This window comes from Aotus nancymaae, unplaced genomic scaffold (assembly GCF_030222135.1).
Source record: "Aotus nancymaae isolate 86718 unplaced genomic scaffold, 86718_ANA_hifiasm-v0.15.2.pri h1tg000106l, whole genome shotgun sequence".
In the NCBI taxonomy this organism is placed as follows: Eukaryota; Metazoa; Chordata; class Mammalia; order Primates; family Aotidae; genus Aotus; species Aotus nancymaae.
The window spans coordinates 679,464-702,938 of record NW_026988521.1 but is presented as its reverse complement, the minus strand read 5'-3'; the positions used below and the strand labels follow the sequence as shown (position 1 = coordinate 702,938).

Here is a 23,475-nt window from a genome sequence, read left to right as displayed (position 1 = left end):
AGGAAGGGCCGGGGCGGGCGCTGGGCCGCGGGGCGGGCCGTGGGCTCGGGCTGCGGTCCGGGCTCCCCTCGGTCCCCGCCGGCGGGGCCTGGGGTTCGCTCCCGGCGCCTCCGTCCCCTGCGCCCTCCCCGCGGCCTGCGGACTCGGGGGGAGGGTCCCCCACCCGGTGACACCCCAGCGCCGTCGGGAGGGAGCTCAGGGCGGGGCCGGAAGGAGGCGAAAGGCGGGAGCGAAGCGTGAGGTCCGGGCTCCCGCCTCGGGGCGTTCCCGGGCGCGCGGAACAGTCTCGGGGCTTTCAGGGAACCCCGGCCCCGCCGCCCCCGCCCGTTTCTCCCTCGGTGGGGTTCGCCGGGACGGGCTGCGGACCTGCCGCTCTGACGGCTCCGGACGCTTCCCCCTCGTTTGGGTTTTTCTCCTCCTGCCGCCACCGCGCGCAGTTCCCACCTCAGCGCCGCCGTCCCGGTGTCTCAGGCTCCGACGCGACGCAGGTGTCCGCGCCCGACCGGTCGGCGCCCAGCAGGTGCTCCCACAGCCCCCCGAACGGGTGAGGCGACGGCCTGAGGCGACGCGACCTGCCCCGCACGGGTGAGGTGACGCTGCCCCGCACAGGTGAGGCGACGGCCTGAGGCGACGCGACCTGCCCCGCACGGGTGAGGCGACGGCCTGAGGCGACACGGCCTGCCCCGCACGGGTGAGGCGACGGCCTGAGGCGACACGGCCTGCCCCGCACGGGTGAGGTGACGGCCTGAGGCGACGCGACCTGCCCCGCACGGGTGAGGTGACGGCCTGAGGTGACGTGACCTGCCCCGCACGGGTGAGGTGACAGCGTGAGGTGACGCGGCCTGCCCCGCACGGGTGAGGTGACAGCGTGAGGTGACGCGGCCTGCCCCGCACGGGTGAGGTGACAGCGTGAGGTGACGCGGCCTGCCCCGCACGGGTGAGGTGACGGCCTGAGGTGACGTGGCCTGCCCCGCACGGGTGAGGTGACAGCCTGCCCCGCACAGGTGAGGTGACGGCCTGAGGTGACGTGGCCTGCCCCGCACGGGTGAGGTGACAGCCTGCCCCGCACGGGTGAGGTGACAGCGTGAGGTGACGCGGCCTGCCCCCACGGGTGAGGTGACGCGGCCTGTCCTGCCGCCCAGGCCAAGGGCCCTGCATTAGCTCTGCCCGTCCATCACCCGCACCCCATCCAACCCATGGGCAGGGGCTGTGGCGGCACCTCCAGGACACCGTGGAAGCCGCCCACACCTCCTCCTGGAGGCGCTCAGTCACTCCCAGCTTCTGCTTTTGTTGCTAACAGACACCCCAACCCCCAACGTTTAGGGCAGACCCCGCGCTCTGCCCAGAAGGCTGTCATGGCGCCCAGCTCACTGAGGATGAGCCGAGCTGTCCCGCACGAGCTCCACCCGCAAACCCCTCCTGCACCTGCCTTGGTTCCCTGACCTCATCTCCTCCCCTCCCCGACTCCCCTGCGGCTACCTGGCTTTCTTGCTGCTTCTAGAACTTTCCAAGCACGCTCCCCTTCCTGGCTGGCTCTGGCGGCGTCATTGTCTGGAGCGCTTTTTCTCTAGACCTCTTTGGGGCCGCCCCCTTAGTCCTTCGGGTTTTCAAACGGCCAGTCCTCAATTAGACTTCCCCAGGCCCCTTTCATGCAACAGGAAACCCTGGGCTCCATGCCCAGCAGCCCATCGCTGCTTTCCTCTCAGCATTTATCAGCCCTAGGTTTGCATCTCTGTTAAATTGTGTTACACATTTATGCATCATGGGCCCATTGACTGTGTTGTGTATTTGTGTATCATAAACACATTTATTTACTTATTAGAGCTGGAGGTCTCTCTGCGGCCCAGGCTGGAGTGCAGTGGCTCAATCATATTAGGTTGGGGCAAAAGTAATTGCGGTTTTTGCTTATTTCCAGCCAACCTGACAGCTCACTGCATCCCAGAACTCCTGCCTCAGCCTCTCGAGTGTCTGGGACCACACCTGGCAGACGTGTGTGTACAGTACACATTGTTGTGCTGTTGCACTGTGTGTCACACACACACGTGTTGTGCATTTATGTGTCCTATGCGTATTTACTATATTACACTACATTTTGTTTAGGTGTTTGTATTCCTACCTAGAATGTCAGCTCTAGGAGGACAGAGATTTGTGTTTTGTGAAATGAAGGAATGGATTTAGAAAGTGGATTTTAGAAGGGGATTTCCACTGGGAAGTGATGGGGCTGAATCCAGAGTCTCCCTCACCCCCCATGCTCACACACACCAGGGTCTCAGCGGCCCAGCAGTGTTGAGCAGAGAAGACTCCAGGATCCAAGGACTGTGCACTGCTGGCCCTGTCCATCAAGGCCAAGCCTTGTCGCAGCAGTTTCTGCAGTCAGGCAGCCCCTGAGACTCTCTTTCCTCACTGGGGAGCCGGGGCCATCATCCTGCCTTGTGAAAGTGGGATGCTGGAAAGATTGTGAGCGCCTAGCTGCACTGGGCCTGGCCAGGTGTAACAGAACCCAACGGCAGTGAATCCACAGGAGAATGTATCACCAGGGCATGGGGGCTGCTGGCCACCTTGTGCTCACACCTCCCATCCAGCGCCGGGCTTCTGCTCTGTCTCTGCCCTGGCCTCCCTTCCTGAAGACCTCAGACACCGGACTCCTCTGGGCCTAGGCCACAGCCTCAGGGATGGTCTCATTCTTAACAGAGAGGGACGGTGACCAGCCTACCTTCAGTCTACAGTGGCACAGTTCTGGAGGCTACTGGGCCATTCTGCCAGGGAGGGCTCAGGCAGTGAAGGGTCATTCCGCCAGCTCTGGTAGGTGCTTAGTTAACTGGAGTTCCCACCGTCGTTACTGTGGCTTGGTGGGGGTGGGGGTCTTCAAGGGGAATGGCTGGTGGGTCCCAGGAGAGGAAGGTGGGTGGAGTAGTGGTGGGGCTGGGGGAGGAGGGGCCCCCCAGAGTGTGGAGAGAGGGGCAGGTGCCCGGGCCTGTCCTGGACAGGGCAGGGTGCCGTGTCTGGGCCTCCCATATGCCTGTCCAGGGCCTCTGGGCTCAAACGTTTCCCAGAGGCGAGAGCAGGGTCCTGCAGTTCCCTCCACAGGGGCTCAGACTAGGGTCTTCCACCCTGCTCTGGCCACCTGGGCCTCAGAAGATTGAGCTGAGTTCCTTGGGAGGTTCTGGGTGGCCGTCCAGTGCTGGGTGCGCGATGACCAGATTGGGCTTTGCTCTCTTCGCAGCCCGCAGCTCCTGTAGTGACTCCTCGCTCAGCTCCACAGAGGCCAGACTGCAGCCACACACACAGAGCAGAAGCGGGGTGAGCGGTGGGAAAGCAGCCGGGCTGCGGGCAGTGACGTGGCTGTCGGCTTAGGCTGTGCCACAGGCACTCAGTGACAGGCAGTGGTTGATTGGGAGGGCAGAGGCAGGGCCTTGGGGGTGGCAAAAGGGTATTGGGGTCCCTGGCCCAAGCTGTGGGCCAGATGAACAGATGAACATGTGGTCAGGCAAAGTGGTCGAGGCCCAGCGCTGTGGCCAGGGCTCCAGAGGGCGGGCATGTCAGGGCCGGGTTCCCAGGTTGGTGTTTGAGCTCCGTCACTTGGGAGGCCTTGGGAGCCCCTCTTCTGGGTCCAGGTGAAGCCTCTAGGCACCCATCCCCACCCTGGGTTGACAGGCTGTGTCCCCAGCACCCTTCCCACCCCTGCCTCCACCTGAGGGTCTGCAGGCTGCATCCTGGGTGCTGCAGGACTGCACACAGGTAGGTCACCATGGGGGCAGGCAGCTGGCAGCCGCTGAGATCCAGGGTGGTCAGGGCGGGGCTCTCCCGAAGCATAGGCACCAGGTACTGCAGCCCTCGCTGGGGGCCAGATAGCTGCACCCTGTGGGAGGACAGACCTCAGGAGCTGTGGGGTGGTGGGGGTATCCCTCGGCCCTCCCAGGCCAGGCCTCACCTGAACGTCTGCACCTGGCACTGGGGCCAGGCTAGGCCCTCACTCAGCATACGCAGACCGGCCTCACTGAGCCCGTTGTGGAGGAGGCTCAGCTCTGTCAGCATGGGGGCTGCCCTCAGGGCCTCGGAGAGGTCTCGGCAGACTGCGTCAGGGAGTTTGCAGTGGGACAGCCTGTGGTAAAGAAGGACGTAGATTTACCCGCAGGTGCCTCAGCCGCCACTCCACCTCCACCTGCACAAACTGCCCAAGGTTCAGCTAGGAGACACTTGGGCACCGCGTCCCTCCCTGGACGCTGCCGAGCCTGCCCTGCCCTTTGTAACCACGCACCCCTGGAGAGCTGTGCCCACTTCTCCCTGTGACACTCTGTCTTTTTTTTTGAGGCGGAGTCTCACTCTGTCACCCAGGCTGGAGTGCAGTGGCGCAATCTCGGCTCACTGAAACCTCCACCTCCTGGGTTCGAGCAGTTCTCTGCCTCAGCCTCCAAAGTAGCTGGGATCACAGGCATCTGCCACCACGCCCGTCTAATGTTTGTATTTTTAGTAGAGACGGGAGTTTCACCGTCTTGGCCAGGCTGGTCTTGAACTCCTGACCTTGTGATCCGCCCACCTCAGCCTCCCAAAGTGCTGGGATTACAGGCATGAACCACCGCGCCCGGCCCCTACGACACTCTGCACGAGCTCTTCGGTGAGCTGAGACACACACGTTTCCACAGCTTTGCCACACAGTTGTCCGCCAGGTTGAGCTGCGCCGACTCAGTGACGTAGCCAGTCCCTAGTGCTTGCGTAGTTATGCTGTTTCTACTTTTTTTCACCATTATAAATGATGTCCTGAGCATCTTAGTTTGCCGGCAGAATTGCTGGGCCAAATGAGATCACCTTTTTGGCTCTCACGTTTATCTCCAGACTGCCACGCTCCCCAGCCCCACACCAAGCTCCTCTGCTGAGTCTCGGTGAACGTATGAGGTACCTGTGTCACCAGGCTCCATCGGGACTAAGTCCTGCATTTTCTCCTGCTTTCTGCTCACCTGGTGGCAGCTAAGAGTCACTGGAAAGTTACTGCCGTGTAAGAACTGAACATGTGTGGCCACATTAAGTCTCACCTCAGCTCTGTGGATCTACCGACCCCCATTCACAGGGGCACACAGAAGCAGGCTAGGATTTGCAGACAGCCTGACCCTGGAGCCTGAGCCCCAACACCTTCCTCCACTGCTTCTAAGAACCCAGTCTTTTCCAGTGGCAGCTTCCTTCGGAAGGAAAAAACACTCTTGCCTTTTTTAATCCCTCCCTCAGCGTGCTTAGGTGCTTTCCACTCACACCAGGACCAGCCTTTTCCTACCAGCCCGTAACCTGGTAATGACGCCCCAGACCCCATCCCCCCCACCTCCACTGTGCGTGGGGAGAGCCCCCCAGCCCCAGCACCAGCACCAGAGGCCTCCGGCTCTGGCCTGACCTCTCAGCCTTCTTTCTTAGGCCACACTTTTGTCTCTGCCCGGGGCATCCTGCTCTCAGCCCCCTCTATGGGAAGGGCTGGGGGCATGGCCACTCACGTGAGGCTGCTCAGACGGCACAGGGGGTCAGTCATCGCCTGAAACAGTGGATGAAGAAGGGAGGCTGGCAGTTGTTTTGCGGTGGCTTGAGAACTGCTGGGGGAGAGAGGAAGGTAAGCCCACCCTGCCCCTCACAGCCTCCCAGAAAGGGCCCTTCCCTATCTCCAGTCCACCCTGCCCCTCACGGCCTCCCAGAAAGGACCCCTTCCTATCTCCAGTCCTGCAGTCTCAGAGCTGCCCCTCCTCCTCAATTCCAAGCTGAGCAACCCCCTTCTCCCTCCCCCCACCAATCCCAGAGTGAAACCACTCATCTCTGGCCCTCATACCATCCCACTGGGGTATTTAAGTGAGGCCAGTGGGAGGGTGTCACCCACATTCCCTACACATGGGTGTTTGGGTCCCCAGACACAGTCCCTGCCAACATCGTGACATTCATTCTCTCAACAGATGCCAGGCACCTGGGCAGGAACTGAATTGGAGCTAAATTCAAAGGAACTCTGGCAAAAGCCTTGCCCTGGAGGAGCTGAGGGTCTGGTGGAGGCCTGGGGCAGATGTCATGGCAGGGTGGTCAGCAGGGCACTTCTGGAGCCAGCTGGGGGAGCCAAGGCAGACTTGTAGGACAGGCAGCAAACAGAATATTCTAGGTGGAGGGAATGGCAAGGCAGAGGCTCAGGGCACAGAGGGCATCGTTTGTTCCAGAACTCATTGTCAGAAAGTATAATGGGAAGAAGGGCTGGGCCAGAGCTGCAGGGCCGTACTAGGAAGTTTCCATACGCTGTGGATGGCTGAGGGTGGGCATGATGAGGACACCCTGGGGAAGAAGAGAGGCATTCGGTGGTTGCCTTGCAAGGGAGTGGTCAAACCTCCCCATCTGGGGAGCCAGGGTCTGGTCTGCACATGCTCCCCATGCCAGATGGACACAGGTGCCCGGGTTATGCACCGCACACAAACTTTCCAGATGGACACATGTGCATGGGTTATTCACCGCACACACACCTCCCAGATGGACACAGGTGCCCGGGTTATGCACCGCACACACACCTCCCAGATGGACACAGGTGCACGGCTTATGCACTGCACACACACACCTGTCAGATGGACACAGGTGCACCGGTTATGCACCGCACACACACACCTGTCAGATGGACACAGGTGCCCGGGTTATGCACCGCACACACACCTGTCAGATGGACACAGGTGCATGGGTTATGCACCACACACACACACCTCCCAGATGGACACAGGTGCACGGGTTATGCACCGCACACACACCTGTCAGATGGACACAGGTGCACTGGTTATGCACCGCACACACACCTCCCAGATGGACACAGGTGCCCGGGTTATGCATCGCACACACACACCTCCCAGATGGACACAGGTGCACGGGTTATGCACCGCACACACACACCTCCCAGATGGACACAGGTGCCCGGGTTATGCACCGCACACACACCTGTCAGATGGACACAGGTGCACGGGTTATGCACCGCACACACACCTGTCAGATGGACACAGGTGCACGGGTTATGCACCACACACACACCTGTCAGATGGACACAGGTGCACTGGTTATGCACCGCACACACACTTCCCAGATGGACGCAGGTGCACGGGTTATGCACCGCACACACACACCTGTCAGATGGACACAGGTGCATGGCTTATGCACCGCACACACACCTCCCAGATGGACACAGGTGCCTGGGTTATGCACCACACACACACCTGTCAGATGGACACAGGTGCACGGGTTATGCACCGCACACACACCTGTCAGATGGACACAGGTGCCCGGGTTATGCACCGCACACACACACCTCCTAGATGGACACAAGTGCCCGGGTTATGCACCGCACACACACACCTCCCAGATGGACACAGGTGCCCGGATTATGCACTGCACACACACCTGTCAGATGGACACAGGTGCACGGCTTATGCACCGCACACACACCTGTCAGATGGACACAGGTGCACGGGTTATGCACCACACAGACACACCTGTCAGATGGACACAGGTGCCTGGGTTATGCACCGCACACACACCTGTCAGATGGACACAGGTGCACGGGTTATGCACCGCACACACACTTCCCAGATGGACACAGGTGCACGGCTTATGCACCGCACACACACCTGTCAGATGGACACAGGTGCACGGCTTATGCACCGCACACACCTCCCAGACAAGAGAGCATCTCTGCCCTGGAGACGCACCTGCTCCCACCCAGGCTGGCCTGCAGCCGCTTCCGCAGGCTCTTCTTCTTCTTCTCCTGTGTAGCAACCAGTCTGCAGCTACTCAGCCGCAGTGCCTGTCCAGAGTGGCAGCACCTCACGCAGTAGCTCAGAACAGCCACATCCATGCGGCTGAAGCGCACTCGCTGCAGCGCCAGCTCGGGGAGACTGCTCAGGGCCTGGCGCACAAACGCGTCCTCCTGCGTCTCGTACAGGCAGTACAGCAGCTCCAGCGAGTAGTTGGGCTCCTCCTCCTCCTCCTCCTCTGGCTCCTCCGTGTCCTCAAGCCCTTTGGCCCCCTCGGTCACCTCTGGTGCCGCTCCCGGGCAGCCCTGTCCCTGCACCCACCGCAGGGCCTCCTGCTTCACGCGCTCCGAGACCCTGCAGCCGAAGTGGCGCTGGATGTCGCCCATCCGCTCCGCGCTCAGCAGTCCGAAGAGGAAGCGCGTGGTGAGCACCAAGTGGCTGTGCGGCTGCGCGTCCCCACGCAGGAGTGTCCCCACGCCGCCGGCCGCGGTCCCGGGCACGCTCTCGTCCTCCAGCAGGTAAGACAGTGCAGCGAGGAACTCCTGGAAGCTCTGGTCGAGGAACTGGTAGGTGACCTCCGTCTCCAGCACGCCCGGTCGCTCCTTCTTGCTAAAAAACTGCGTCTGGACTTTGGAGTCACGAAGCTCCAGTTGCTCCAGTTCCTCCTCTGCGAACTGCGCCCTGCGCTCGAGGACGCCCCCGCGGGCCAGGCGGCACAGTTTGCGCAGGTCGCCCTGCACCCGGGGCCGGTCGGCTGCGGGAGCCGAGCTCAGCACGCTGGCGACGAAAAGCAAGTAGACGGACGTGGTGGTCTTGGACGTGCGCGACAGGTCCCGGCCGAGCTCCAGCTGCTGGTGCAGCACGGTGCACACGATCCAGCACACGAAGGGCACGAAGCACAGCGCGAACAGCGTCTCGTTCTCCTTCACGAAGCGGTAGGCGCGCTCGGCCCTCCTCTCGTTCCCGAAGAACTTGTAGAAATACTTCTTCTTGTCCTTGTCGGAGAAGCCGCGAACCTCCGCGCACTGCGGGGAGCACAGGCGGCCCTGCAGCCTCCCGGGGGCGGCGGCGCGCGTGGTCACTAGCAGGAGGGCCGAGGGCAGCAGCGCCTTGTTCAGCAGCGCGCCCAGCACCCGCGCGCCGCTCGCCGCCTCGAAGGGGTCCGTGCAGGGCGCGGCCTCGGGACCCCCCGGCGCCGGCAGCTCGTCCGCGCCGTCCAGGATGAAGAGCAGCCGCTCCGGCTGCGCCAGCATCCGCCGCAGCGGCGCGCCGCGGTCGGGGCACTGGTCCAGGATCAGGTCGGCCAGGCTGCGCGTGCCCGGCCGCTCCAGCAGCTCGCCGCAGGGCAGGAAGAAGGCGAAGTCCACCTGCTCCTGGTAGAGCTTGCCCGCCGCCCAGTCGTACAGGATCTTCTTGGCCGCCATGGTCTTGCCGATGCCCGCCGGGCCCTGCAGCACCACGGTCAGCGGCCGCCGGCCCTCCTCGTCGCCGCGGAAGAGGCGGTTGAACGTGTGGGTGTCCGAGCGCCGCGCGCGCTGCGGCTCGGGCTCCTCCGACGGCGCGGCGCTCTCGGGCGCGATGAGCAGCTTGGTGAAGCGCTTGGTGATCTTCACGGAGCGGGCGTTCCTCTCCTTCACGCGCGCGTGCCGCTGCAGCACGTGCTCCCGGTACTTCTTCTTGTACTCTGGGCGGGCGGAGACGGCGCGGGATGGGGTCGGGGCGGGCGCGCGGGCGCGGCCGCGCTCCGGAAGCCTTCGCCCTCCCTGGCCCCGCTCAGGCCTCAGTTTCCCCTGCGGGCCCACAGTCCACGCCCCTGCCGGCCCTCCCCGCCCGGCCCTACCCGTGCGCCCCAGCCTCGGGAGACACCCACCGGACACGGAGAGCAGCGCCGCGGGGCCGGGGCCAAGCCCTGCAAGGGAAACGGGGTGAGGCTCCGCCGAGGGCGGGAACAGGTGGAAGGCGCCACGGGGATCCCGGTCACCCCGAGGAGCACGCGGGGTCCTAGCCAGGGGCCCGCGAATCTGTGGGTTTCTCGGGGACGCGAGGAGGAGGACGGCGCGGCCTCTGCCCAGCCCGGAGGGACCCCCCCCCCCGCCCCGAGCTCACGCTGCAGCCGTTGCTCCTGGAGCTGCGCCGCCACGTCGCGCGCGTCCGCCCTCTTCAGGGTCTTGCGGGCCACCTCCAGCGCGGGCTCCGGGCCGTAGAACTGGGCCAGCTGCTCCGCGAGCTCCGTCGCGTCCGCGCGCTCCAGCCGCCCCCACGGGATGCTGCGTCCGTCCGAGCCCACGTCGCGCAGCTTGTGGCGGAAGCGCTTCAGCTGCTCCTGGCTCAGGTCCTCCAGCGCGGCCTGGAGCAGCTCGCGGGCCACGGCGAAGCGCGGCCCGGTGCTGGAGGTGGGCGGGCGCGGGTTCGTGGGTGGGCGACCCTTAGGGGACTCTGCGTCCGAGAGCCCACCGCAGGCAGGGCCTCAGGGAGCCCCGGACGAGCACCGTGTGCATCCGGAGTGGAGGACCCCAGACTTCGCCCTCCCCTCCCTGGGCCCGGGTGGGGGCATCTTGGTGTTCTTCACTGTTTGGGGGTGAAGTGGGCACTGGCCACCGCAGACCCGAGCTCTGGGGGGCACCTTTCTCCCCTGCACCTCTCTTTCTGCTTCTGTCCTTCCACACCCCAGGCCAGGCCAACGGCCCCAGGGAGGCATTTCCAAGGGACCCCGGGCTCTCTTTCCTTCTTTCCTCTCTCTTCCCGAGCCTGGAGCAGAGCTGGCCTCTGTGGCAGCAGACACTGCCAGGCCCAGGCGGTGCTCCTGGGGTCCCCACCCTGGCTGCCCTTGGTGGGGCCAGGGCCTGAGCCTGAGCCTCTGGTGAGGAACAGACCACAAATGCCCTCTGCGGGGATGCAGTCCTTAGACTTCTAAGCCTGAGGATGAGGGTAGCGGAAGGATGTGGACAAGGGTGGAGCGCCCCAGGGAGTCAGCGGGCGAGGTGGGGGCCCCAGAGATATTCCCAGTGACCACCCGGGGGTCAGCACTCACCTGGAGCAGGGGGCGTCTGACTGGTCCATGGGGCGTCTTCCTCCCTGGGTCTAGCACTCAGAGGCAGAGGTGGGGACCAGAGAGGTGATTTCTTCACAGGCTTTCACAGGCTGAGCTGGAGCCAAGCCTTAGAGGTTGTCCAGCCCGGTCCATTCCCCGGGCCCACACACCCCAGCTTAGCTGGCACGAGATGCCATTGTGCACTGTGGCACACGCACAGCATTGCCCTTTAAGGGCTCAGCTTGGTGAACTTTGATTTTCTCACTCATTTATTCCATTAATGTTCCCTAAGGACCCTTGGGTGTGGCATCGGGGCACGGCTGCGAGTAGGTGGCTTTCACCTGCTTCCGCTGAGAGTGGGAACAGGTGGAAGGTGCCATGGGGGTCTGAGTGGATGATTTATAAAGAAAAGAGGTTTGGCACTATGGGATGTTAACTGCTATTCTCTTTGGACAAATCTCCCTTGCAGTCTTTGCTGATGGCTGTGGGTGACAGAATGAAGCTTGTACAGGATCACGGGACATGTGGAGCTTTTTCCTCCCCAGATGGGGACCCTTAACAGCTAATGGGACTCCTGGGAAAGATCCCTTCTTGACTGACAGCAGCCACCTGACTTTTGACTCAGTGTCACCAGGATGGGTGGGTCTTTTCCTCCCTGAGCGCCTCACCTTCCCCACCCTGCCGCAAGCAACACTTTTCTTTCTCCCTTTCTCTTCTTATCTTTCCTATTACTCAGAGAGACCATCTTGCCCGCAGACCACATGGTCGGAGGTTGGATTAAGGACGACAGGGCCCAGTCCGGGGCAAGTTTGCTCCCGGGTGCTCAGCAGAGTGGCTACGGTCTATGTTTCATCACGCGTATTTCACTCTGGCCAGAACAGAAAAAGGTAGTTTTCCTTTGCATTGCAGCTTGGCCCCAGGGCTGTGGTGCAGCCAGCTGGGTCACTAGGGCCATACTTAGGGCAGGGAACCCGGAAGCCTGGCACACCAACAAAAGGGTAAGGGTTTCTTACCAGTCGGATTTCTGGCCACTTTCCCTCTCTCTATGCAAACTGGTTGAATGAATGGTAAAAATCACGGTTGATCTCCTGTGAAGTTTTGATTCATGGGAAAAAGGGTTCATGAGGCTAGGCTGTTCCTTCCTTCCTTCTTTCTTTCTTTCTCTCTTTTTCTTTCTTTTCTTTCTTTCTTTTTTCAGAGTCTCGATCTGTCACCCAGGCTGGAGTGCAGTGGCGTGATCTTGGCTCACTGCAACCTCTGCCTCACGGGTTCAAGAGATTCTCCTGCCTCAGCCTCCTGAGTATCTGAGATTACAGCCATGCACCACCATGCCTGGTTAATTTTTTTTTTTTTTAATGTATTTTTAGTAGAGATAGGGTTTCTCCATGTTGGCCAGGTTGGTCTCAAACTCCTGACCTCAAGTGATGCACCCGCCTCGGCCTCCCAAAATGCTGGGATTACAGGCGTGAGCCATCATGCTTGACCAAGGCTAGTCTTAAACTGCAGCAACTCTGATGTGCTTTGTGTCTTTCTGTATTGTTCTGTCACGAGGAGGGTATAGAATGCAGGCCGAGGGCACCTGTAAGCCTCTGTTCAAGACGGCCCAGCAAACTGCTCAGTTCTAAACTCTGCTGCAGGTCCCTGGAAAACAAAAAACTGGGTGAAGCCTCCCTTTTGTCTTGTTTCCTGTCCTTGGGAGCTTGACCTTATAACTATGTGGCGGAGCTTTCTCTTGGTTTCCACCATCCAGGGGACAGGAATTTGAGGGTTCATGTCATAGCCGGTCCTAAAAATTATCTTGAGCAGTTAAAATTGGCTGCTCTAGGCTCCTTCTGGAAAGAGCCGTGGAGACTTCTCAGTAGCTCTAGCTTAGTCTTTCACAATGGTGGCCTGGGTTCAGGGTTCAGTTCCTGACTTAGGGAATCAGTCCTTTCTGGTTTCATATTTCAGTGACCTTTACCATTTATGAATTATCTTCCCTTCCAGGAACTATCTTGAATTTTTCTTTCTCTGAGCACCTGTGAGGTTACCTTTGGTAAAGTTCAAAAGCCAGAAACATTGGCTATTTGGCCTGTATAAAGCTGGGTAATAAGAGGTTTAAAAGGATTTTTTTTAAAGAGCACTATGGTTAACAGCAAGCTTAATTAAAAGTGGATATTCGTGCTCTGACAGCTTGGGACTCCTGGGCAAAAACGGAGGAGGTGTCACAGACCCTGTTTTGGGAAAAAAAAAAACAAAAAACCTGTTTTCCTCATGGCACCCCAGGAATTAAAAGTGAACAGATCTCTCTCAAAATCTAAGGCTCTGTTCTGTTTTACATTGCATTATCTGACGTTTTTGACTTTTGGGGGTATCAGAAATTACCTTGTATTATGAAAGAGCGTTGACGTGCAATAACTAGGTATGAAATGTATCTTTAGAAATGGCTAATGGCAGTTATGGGTGAATACTTAGCTCTTTGCACATTCGGATTAGAGAGGCATGCTCCTGGCCACCTAGAAGGTGAGGAAATGTCCCCAGCCCCCCACTGAGAGATTGCTCCCACGGGGGATGGGCTAATTACAAAATGGACTGATTGGCGTAAAGTCATTGCACTGTCCTGTTCATAGTGTTTCTCTTTTGGGGATCTAGGATCCAGTGTAAAAATGGGGCCCTTCACTTTTGGGGCTCTGTTTTGCCTTCCAGCTGCGGTTGCTCATGAGGCTGTAGAAACTGCATGCTTTCCCAGCCCTGTTCCTCCACGGCTCCGCCTTGCAGCTGGTAATCCAGTTAAGAAACTGGCAAATGACAAATCTTACTGCTGGATTTTCTTCAGTCTGTGTATTTATATGTGTTGTGTGTATGATATAAAAGAGCTTTGATTAGTTGGTTTAAAAATAATGTGCTTAAATAAAATATTTTGTCAGAAAAGGAAAAACTGGCCAGGTGTGGTGGCTCACGCCTGTAATCCCAGCACTTTGAGAGGCAAAGGTGGGTGGATCACTTGAGGTCAGGAGTTTGAGACCAGCCTGGCCAACATGGTGAAACCTGTCTCTATTAAAATACAAAAATTAGCCGGTGTCATGGCACGTGCCTGTAATCCCAGCTACTCGGGAGGCTGAGGCAGGAGAATCGTTTGAACCCAGGAGGCGGAGGTTGCAGTGAGCCGAGACTGTGCCACTGCACTCCAGCCTGGGCAATGCAGTGAAACTCTGTCTCAGAAAAAAAAAAAAGAAAACTATAATGCCTTTTGGTTCATGTGACTTTAGTAAGCTTTGTGAAATAAAGACAAGTTCTAAATATATTTGGTAAAATAAAAATGTCTTCAAAATGTAGACATTAAGTCTAAATTGGGCAGGTCAGATAGATATTAGGCTTACTAGTTGCTTTAAGGTCATAAAATGCTTCTTTAGCTTTTAAAAATTATTCATTTTCCCTACTTTTTTTGTTTTTTGAGATGGAGCTTTGGTCTGTTGCCCAGGCTGGAGTGCAGTGGCGCAATTTCAGCTCACTGCAACCTCCGCCTCCCAGATTCAAGCAATTCTTCTGCCTCAGCTTCCTGAGTAGCTGGGATTCCAGGCCTGCACCACCATGGTGGGCTAATTTCTGTATTTTTAGTAGAGGCGGGATTTCACCATGTTTGCCAGGCTGGTCTGGAACTCCTGACCTTGTGATGTGCCTGCCTTGGCCTCCCCAAGTGCTGAGATTACAGGCGTGAGCCACCATGCCCGGCCTCATTTTTCACACTTTGGAGCATTGGGTTCTAGATAAGGCCTGGGGACATGTGAAGAGCCACACCTTCTAGCTATGTTGGAAAGAGTCAGCCCTTATCTGCACTTCTGTCTGATGTTCTCGGCTCCACACCCAGTTCTTAATTACAATTGCTTGCTAATCAGATTTTTCACCAAAAGTAAAAGTTACTAAGAGTTAACAGTATAACGTGTTTGAGGCTATTAAAGAAACAGCTGTATTCATAAGGAAAGTGGAATATGCTTTTGGTAAAAGATTATAAGAAGGCACGGGAATGTGGGTTTCTTGAGTTTAGAGGGTTAAAGAATTCTTTAAGTGAGATAGAAAAAATTAAAGGTTGAACAAGTTGTGGAAGTTTATAAAAAATTAATTGTAAAAGAGATTCTGTGAACATATTGAATAAAGTTAAAGGGGTATTCAGTTTTTCTCTAAATTAAACATTAAAATAAAAAAAAACAGATTTTTCTTAGGGTACTGACTGCTCTTTAACAAAAATTGTAAAGGGTTACAAAAGGTTTATGAGAATCTTACATTTTAGTCCAACTGATTAAGATTGGATCGATTTGTCTATAAGATTTTATTAATAATTGGGGTTGACATTAATAGTACACTAATGCAAAGGGTAAAATTTGGTTAATTTGTATAAAAATCATACAGAAAGAATTGTCAAATGTCAAATGGTGTTTGGCTGTCTTTGGGCTGTATTTGCGTAAATATGTTACTGGTATGTGTTCCAAAAAATGGGAAACTCCTATAATTCTGATATGTTATCATTAATGATTATAATTGTCACATAAAATCATTGTATGTTGACTGGTCATGGTGGCTCATGCCTGTAATCCCAGCACTTTGGGAGGCCAAGGTGGGCAGATCAATTGAGACCAGCCTGGCCAGCATGGTGAAACCCCATCTCTACTGAAAATACAAAAATTAGCTAGGCATGGTGGGGCCCACCTATAATCCCAGCTACTTGGGAAGCTGAGGCAGGAGAATTGCTTGAATCTGGGAGATGAAGTTTGCAGTGAGCCGAGATTTCACCACTGTACTCCAACCTAGGTGACAGAGTGAGACTCTACTTCAAAAAAACAACATTGTATGCCACAGAGGTAGTAACCAAGTTTCTTTGTCAATCATGTTTTTGACTGAGGCTGCCCTGAAACTTTGTCACTCACAGACAATTGTTGTCTTGTTTTGGTCCTCTTTAGAAGGTGGTTTTATAATCAACATTAGAACTCTAACAGATGTTCTTAAATTCAGGGTTCTTATAACTTTGGAGATTCTGACATTAGAATAGAGGAAAAACTTTCAGGACTCTCATGGAGAGATGGACTATTCATGAATATCAAACAGAATGAGAGTTAACTACATGGACTGATCTAATAGAAAACTGAAGTAATTTTTTTTTTTAAGGTGGACTCTCACTCTATCACCCAGGCTGGAGGGCAATGGCATGATCTCAGCTCATTGCAACCTCCGCCCCCTGGGTTCATGTGATTCTCCTTTCTCAGCCTTCTGAGTAGCTGGGATTACAGGTGCCCACCACCATGCCTGGTTAATTTTTGTATTTTTAGTAGAGATGGGATTTCACCATCTTGGCCAGGCTAGTCTTGAACTTCAGAACTTGTAATTCACCTGCCTCGGCTTCTCAAAGTGCTGGGATTACAGGCATGAGCCCCCTCACTGAGCTGCATTTTTTTTTTTTTTTTTTACTTTTTGCCTAAAACGTTACTGATCCTTTGTTTTATTTTTCAGAGCCAAGAAAACTTTTATTTGAGCTATTGACAGCTTTTAACAATTGAGTAAAGTATACTCTTGTGATCAAAATTTGGAGCATATTTCTTTCTCTTTACCTGATTTCTCCCAAATTTGGAAACTAGTTATGGAGTATTCTTAATTTATGGCAATATAGCTATTTGCGTAAGTGTAATAAGAATCTGTTTTCTTCTGCAACAGTACACAATTGGAGAACCTGGTTATTTTACCAAGGCTTTGACTGGAATGATGGGCTTTCCTTTAAGGAATGAAACTTGGCCTGTAAAGCCAATAGAAGCCCCTTGGGAAAACTGACCTCATACCTCGTCTACAGTCCCTGGACAGGGTTCTTGACCTATGATAAGTAAAGAGTGTCACTTCTTCACAGGCCCAGGAACCCCAAGTTATCTTGGGACCTTAAGAGGAGAGGAATTTACTCAACTCATAGGTATTTGATGGCACAAACTCCACGGCTGGGCTCGGCTTTGAAAAGTCTTATTAGAGATCCCATTTATGGAACAAAATTCCATCAAAGCCAATTTTTAAAAGACTATGTAAAAAATAATTATTCTTGCTGAACTTTATACAAATAATCAGGTCAAGTATAATAAAGCAAATCATAAAGCATCACATTTAAATTATGTTTTAAAAACTTTGGCACACTTGTTTTAGATTCTCGTCTCATCAGTTGTTTTTTAGTTTTTTTTTTCTGCAATTAGACTAACCCTGCCTATTCCTGTGAACTAACCGGTGATCTCTGGTTGCAGCTCAGAGAAAAGATGAGGGACGGGTAATGTAAAAATCTGAATCAATATTCTAGTTCTGGGCACATTTTGGAATCAGCTAGTGACCCTGTATCAGCTTGGTTCCAACAGTTGCCCCGTTCATGGAAAGCCTTCTTATTTAGTTTACTTGGGATAATTTTACTTATTTTGCTTTGCTGTTGTGAAATATATTGCAGTTGTACTATTTGTGTAGGAATGCAGGATAAGTTTACTGAATGTTTTACTTTTCTCTCTTTCTTTCTTCTTTCTTTTTTTTTCCTTTTTTTTGAGACAGAGTCTCACTCTGTCACCCAGGCTGGAGTGCAGTGGCATGATCTTGGCTCACTGCAACCTCCACCTCCTGGGATCAAGCGATTCTCCTGCCACAGCCTCTGGAGTACCTGAGATTACAGGTGCACGCCACCATGCCCAGCTAATCTTTGTATTTTTAGTAGAAATGAAGTTTCACTATGTTGGTCAGGCTGGTCTTGAACGCCTGACCTCAAGCCATCCACCCGCCTTGGCCTCCCAAAGTACTGGGATTACAGGCATGAGCCACCACGCCCAGCCTGAATGTTTTCTTATATTGAACATTTGTTAATCTTCTAGATATCACCTTTTCTCAGAGTTACGAATGGCCCTCATCATACCTACATTTTCTGACTGAGCTTCTCTCTACTCTGAATGCAAGAGACCCTAATAGTTAGGCAGGAGTATCATCACCCCTATTCAGCCTGAAGAACTTACAGAAGATGGATCTTCATCCCTTTGCAATCCTTAGGACTAAGGGTTTCCTTGTAAACGGGAGAGGAGAAACGTCAGAGGCGTTTGAATCAGAGCAACTCTATTTTGAATTGGAGTTTGGTAAAATAAGGCTGGGATCTACTGGGCTGCATTACCCGGAGGTTAGGCATTCTAAGTCACAGAATGAGACAGGAGGTTGGCACAAGATACAGATCATAATGACCTTGCTGATAAAATAAGTGGTGTAAAGAAGCTGGCCAAAACTCACCAAAACCAAGATGGCAATGAGAGTGACCTCTAGTCATCCTTGCAGCTCATTATACTCTAGTTACAATACACTAGCACTCTAAAGGGCACTCCCGCCAGCACCATGACAGTTTACAAATGCCATGGCAGTCAGGAAGTTATCCTACATGGTCTAAAAACGAGAGGAACCCTCAGTTCTGGGAATTGCCCACCACCTTCCTGGAAAACTCACAAATGATCCACTCCTCGTTTAGCATATAATCAAGAAATAACCGTAAAAATGGGCAACCAGCAGCCTTTGTGGGTGTTCTGCCTAAGGAGTAGCTGCTTTATCCCTTTACTGTACTCTTTACGGATTTGCCTCAGATTCTTTCTAGCTTGAGATCCAAGAAACACGGTGTCTGGACTGGGACTCTTTCTGGGAACAGGTTGACTCTGTGTCCTCACCCCAATCTCAAGCTGAATTGTAATTCCATGTTGGGGGAGGGACCTGGTGGGAGGTTACTGGATGATGGAGGTGGACTTCCCCCTTGCTGGTCTTGTAATAGTGAGTAAGTTCTCACGAGATCTGGTTGTTTGAAGTGTGTGGCACCCCCCACTTCACTCTCTCTGTCCTGTTGGCCATATGAAGATGTGCTCGCTTCCCCTTTCTGCCGGGATTGTAAGTTTCCTGAGGCCTCCCCAGAAGCCGAAGTCTGTATAGTCTGCAGAAGCATGAGCTGGTTAAACCTCTTTTCTTTGTAAATTACCCAGTCTCAGGTGTAGTTTTACAGTAGTGTGAGAATAGACTAAGACAAAGTATAACAAGTAAAGAGATTGAATTACTAATTACAGAACAAAAAAGCTTCCCACACAGAAAGTCCCTCAAGGGAATGCTTCCCAACTCATTCTCTGAGGCTGTGACACTGATACTAAAACAGGCAAACTCATCACAAGAAACTAAAACCCAATATCCTTCATGAATAGTGACATGAAAAATCCTCAACAAGCTACTTAGGAAACATGATGCATCAGCATATAAAAAGAACTACAAACATGACTAAGTGTGTGTTTTCTCCAGGGAGTGCAAGGTTGGTTTAACTTCCAAAACTCAATTAATGTACATATCATATTAATATTTAAGAGAACAAAAACTGCATGATCATCTCAACAGAGACAAAGAATAGTCTACATTTTCCAATACCTCTTAATGAATAAAAACAGTAAGCAAACTGGGAAGAATGGAAAGGAGCTTCCCAATCAGAAAATCCCCCAATATTTGGAATAAACAACACACTTGCAAATAGCATATGGGTCAAAAAACAAGTCAGAGGAATTAAAAATATTTTTAACTAAACTGGGCATAGTCCTAGCTATAGGACAGGCTTAAGTGGGAGGATTGCTGGAGTTCAAGACCATCTTGGGCAGGGTAACAAGACTTCTGTCTTTTAAAAGATAAAAAAGGCTAAGAAAAAGAGTGGGGCAAGGGAGATAGAGAAAATAGTGTATGTGTAAATGTATTTATTAGCACTGAGCTGTACACTTAAAATGGTGATGATGACAAATAGAATTGTATATATTTTTTATATAAATTAATATTTTAATTAAAAAATAGAGACTGGGTCTTGTTATATTGCACAGGCTGTTCTTAAACTTCTGGCCTCCAGCCACTGCCCTCACACCTATAACCAGGCACTTTAGGAGGCTGAGGCAGGAGGATTGCTTGATCTCAGGAATTTGAACGGCAGTGAGCTATGATAGTGCCACTGACTCAAAACAAAAACAAAACCAAGACATTGAATCCACAATTAATCACCTTCCAAAACAAAAAGCATTAGGCCCAGACTGTTTCACTAGTGAATTCTATTGAAAACATAATGAAGAAATGGTAACAATTCCCTATAATCTTTCCCAGAAAACAGAGGCAGTGGGAACACTTCCTAACGCATTCAGGGAAGACCGTAATACCTTCATACTGAAACTAGACGAAGACATTACAAGCAAGGAAAATAACACATTAGTATTTCTCAGGAATGTAGGTATAAAAATTCTCAACAAAAAGTTAGCAAATGAAACCCAACATGTGTGAAATGAAAGATACATCACAACCAAGTGGGATTTACTCCAGACATTCAGACTTCACAGACATAAGCCACCATACAATCAGGTTCTGATATCATCTACAAAACAATTTGCTGAGGTAGGAGGATGGCTTGAGGCCACGAGTTTGAGACCAGCCTGGACAACATAATGAGACCTCATCTCTACAAAAATATAAAAATGTAGCTGGGTGTGCCAGTGCATGCCCGTAACCCCGGCTACTTGGGAGGCTGAGGTGGGAGAATTGCTTGAGCCCAGGAGATAGAGGCCGTTGTCAGCCAAGGTCATGCCGTTGCACTCCAGCCTGGGTGACAGCAAGACCCTGCCTCTAAAACAAACAAAACAAACAAAAAACCTGCGGCTTTATATGGAAAGACAGAAGGCTCAGAATAACCAACGTGATACTGAAGAAGAACAGTCAGCAGACCGATGCTACTTGGATCAAGACTTGCTGCAAAGCTACAGCAGTCAGGACAGTGATACTGGCAAAAGGCTGTACAGATAAATCAATGAAACAGAATACAGAGCTCAGAAACAGGCACACACAAATACAGTCAACTGATCTGTGAGAAAGGAGCAAAGGCAGTTCAGAGTCTTCTCAACAAATGCTGCTGAAACAATCATTGGACAGTCTCATAAAAAACACAAAGAATCTAAACCCACATTTTACACGTTTCACAAAATTTAGCTCAAGATGTACCACAGACCTAAATGTTAAGTGCCAAACAACAAAACTTTTACAAGATAACACGAGACAAAAATCTAGGTGGCCTTGGGTTTGGTGATGAATTCTTAGAGATGACACCAAAGCATGGTGCATAAAAGGAAAAACTGGTAAGTGGGATTGTTTAAAACGTAAAACTTCTGCCCTGGAAACGAGTGTTAGAGAATGAGAGACAAGCCACACACTGGGAGAAAATGTTTGCAAAACACGTATTTGATAAAGGACCATTATCCAAAATACACAAAGAATTCTCTTTTTTTCTTTTCTTTTTTTTTAGACAAGGTCTCACTCTGTCGCCCAGGCTGAAGTGCAATGGTGTGATTGTAGCTCATGCAGCCTCAAACTCCTAGGCTCAAGGGATCCTCCTCGCTCAGCCTTCCAAGTAGCTAGAACTCTAGGCATGCGTCAGCACATCTGGTTAATATTTATTCATTTATTAGAGACAAGGTCTCCCTGTGTTGTCCAGGTTAGGGATGCTAGAGACAAGGTCTCCCTGTGTTGTCCAGGCTAGGGATGCTAGAGACAAGGTCTCCCTGTGTTGTCCGGGTTAGGGATGTTAGAGACAAGGTCTCCCTGTGTTGTCCGGGTTAGGGATGCTAGAGACAAGGTCTCCCTGTGTTGTCCGGGTTAGGGATGCTAGAGACAAGGTCTCCCTGTGTTGTCCGGGTTAGGGATGCTAGAGACAAGGTCTCCCTGTGTTGTCCGGGTTAGGGATGCTAGAGACAAGGTCTCCCTGTGTTGTCCGGGTTAGGGATGCTAGAGACAAGGTCTCCCTGTGTTGTCCGGGTTAGGGATGCTAGAGACAAGGTCTCCCTGTGTTGTCCGGGCTAGGGATGCTAGAGACAAGGTCTCCCTGTGTTGTCCAGGCTAGGGATGCTAGAGACAAGGTCTCCCTGTGTTGTCCGGGCTAGGGATGCTAGAGACAAGGTCTCCCTGTGTTGTCCGGGCTAGGGATGTTAGAGACAAGGTCTCCCTGTGTTGTCCAGGCTAGGGATGCTGCCCTTCAGCTCAATGGTTGGATGATATTTCAGTTCAATGGGCAACAGATGCCAAATTTAGGTCCAAAATTCCCGAGACTCCTCAATGGAACCCATATACATCTAAACAGCCTCAGGACCCAGGGGCCACATCTGCTTCCAGAAATCCTCAGTTCAGCTCAAAAGACGATGGCGATCTGTGTTCAGCTTCTCCAAAGGGGCAGTACCAGGATTTACCCCCATCACAGAGCACAGTTCTCCTCAAAGAAACCCTCGGGCTTGTACTCTTCTGCACAGAGTCCTACGCTCCGGACAGTGGCTGGAAATCCCCCTCTGTTTCTGTCACTCATCGGCTGCCCTTTGGTACCACAGTCTCATCCACTTCCTCTGTCCTTCTCCCCTGGGCCCCCAACCTTCTGACCCCCCACACCTCTCTCCTCGATGCTAGCCCCCTCTCCTGTGCGCTCCTCCTGGGGGCTGTGCCGATGCCCCTGCATCAACTCATCACCCCCAGCTCTCCTTCTGAGAGATACACCCCTGGAGCCTTTGGGGTCCCAAATGGAACCAGAAGTGGCAGGACCTGCTGGCTGCCAGCCCCAGCTCCACCTTCCCCTCCTCTTACCAACAGAACCCCGTTTGTGTGGGTCAGCGAAGTGCTTCCCATAAAACTTTGCAGAAGGTGACCTTGGGACACAGTCTGGGCCATGAGAGGAGAGGGAGCCTGCTGGGTGGGCTTGGGGAGCCATGGCTCACGAAGATGGTGGGCAGATCTGCCATGGCTGTTGGCTCTTGGCCTCCCTCTGCCTTTGTTCTGTTGGTCACAGACACGAAGCTGGGAGGTCCATGAGGGTGCCGAGGCCCAGGAGCCCGGAGAGGAGATGACGCTGGCAGCTGGGAGGCCACCTCAGGGCTTTGCTCTGGGAGAACATTGCCCCTGTGGGTTTCGGTTTCATGGGGCCCAGGGCCATTCTAACTCCACGCCTTGCAGCTGTCTGAGGCTGCAGGTGGAAAGGCGGGGTGCACGTGCCCCACTTCTGACGCCCCCCCCAGCAATGCTCTCCATGGAAGCAAACTCCTCCGAGGCGGGTGCCCTAGCGTCCAGTGCTAGCCCCAGGAGGGTCGTCTCCTTTCCCCTTCCCCTACAGACCCAGAGAGAAAGCGCCTACCCCGTGAAGCCGCTGGTCAAATGCTCGGTCCGTTGGGTCCCACTTGGTCCCACTTGACCAAGAGACCTCGCAGAGCAGCCAGGGAAAGGCTCAGGCTGGTCTCAGAAGTAGAACGGCCTCCACAGGGAGGGAAGCTGGGCTCAGCCGCAACACGGAGGACGGCCCCGAGGACACTGAGGGACAGGGGCTGTGCAGCCGCCCGCACCTGAGGCCCCTAGAGCCCCCGGCCCAGGAGAGCAGCGTCTAACCGTGGGTGCCGGGGCTGTGGGAGGCGAGGGGACGTGGGTCCCTGGCGGGGATGGAGTCTCAGCTGACGAAGATGAGAAAGTTCTGGAGAGGGATGGTGGTGATGGTTGAACAACTATGTGAGTCTGCTCAACGCCCCTTAACGCACACCCAACAATGGTTAAAATGGCGTATTTTCGATTATATAAATTTTGCCACAATTAAAAAAATAAGGCAAAAAAGCCAGTGTATCCATATCTGATTAATTATTAGCTCAAGTGTTTTCCCAGGACAGG

At 53.5% G+C, this 23,475-nt stretch overlaps 1 protein-coding gene across 2 annotated transcripts; it reads right to left on the bottom strand.

The window, feature by feature from the left end:
- Window positions 1-2,904: 2,904 nt before the first annotated feature.
- On the bottom strand, window positions 2,905-10,975 carry NLRP6 (NLR family pyrin domain containing 6). 2 transcript variants are annotated; one of them, XM_012456063.3, is made up of 8 exons: window positions 10,774-10,975; window positions 9,849-10,129; window positions 9,613-9,651; window positions 7,698-9,426; window positions 5,478-5,570; window positions 3,932-4,102; window positions 3,692-3,859; window positions 2,905-3,270 (listed from the first exon to the last, which is right to left on the bottom strand). In XM_012456063.3, the coding sequence occupies exons 1-8, from the start codon at window positions 10,800-10,802 to the stop codon at window positions 3,132-3,134; spliced, it is 2,649 nt and encodes an 882-aa protein (XP_012311486.1). In that variant the 5' UTR covers window positions 10,803-10,975; the 3' UTR covers window positions 2,905-3,131. The 2 variants fall into 2 exon arrangements, with proteins under 2 accessions (XP_012311486.1, XP_012311485.1); XM_012456062.3 differs by having other exon boundaries at window positions 5,478-5,573; window positions 10,774-10,802.
- Between the last annotated feature and the right edge of the window lie 12,500 nt (window positions 10,976-23,475).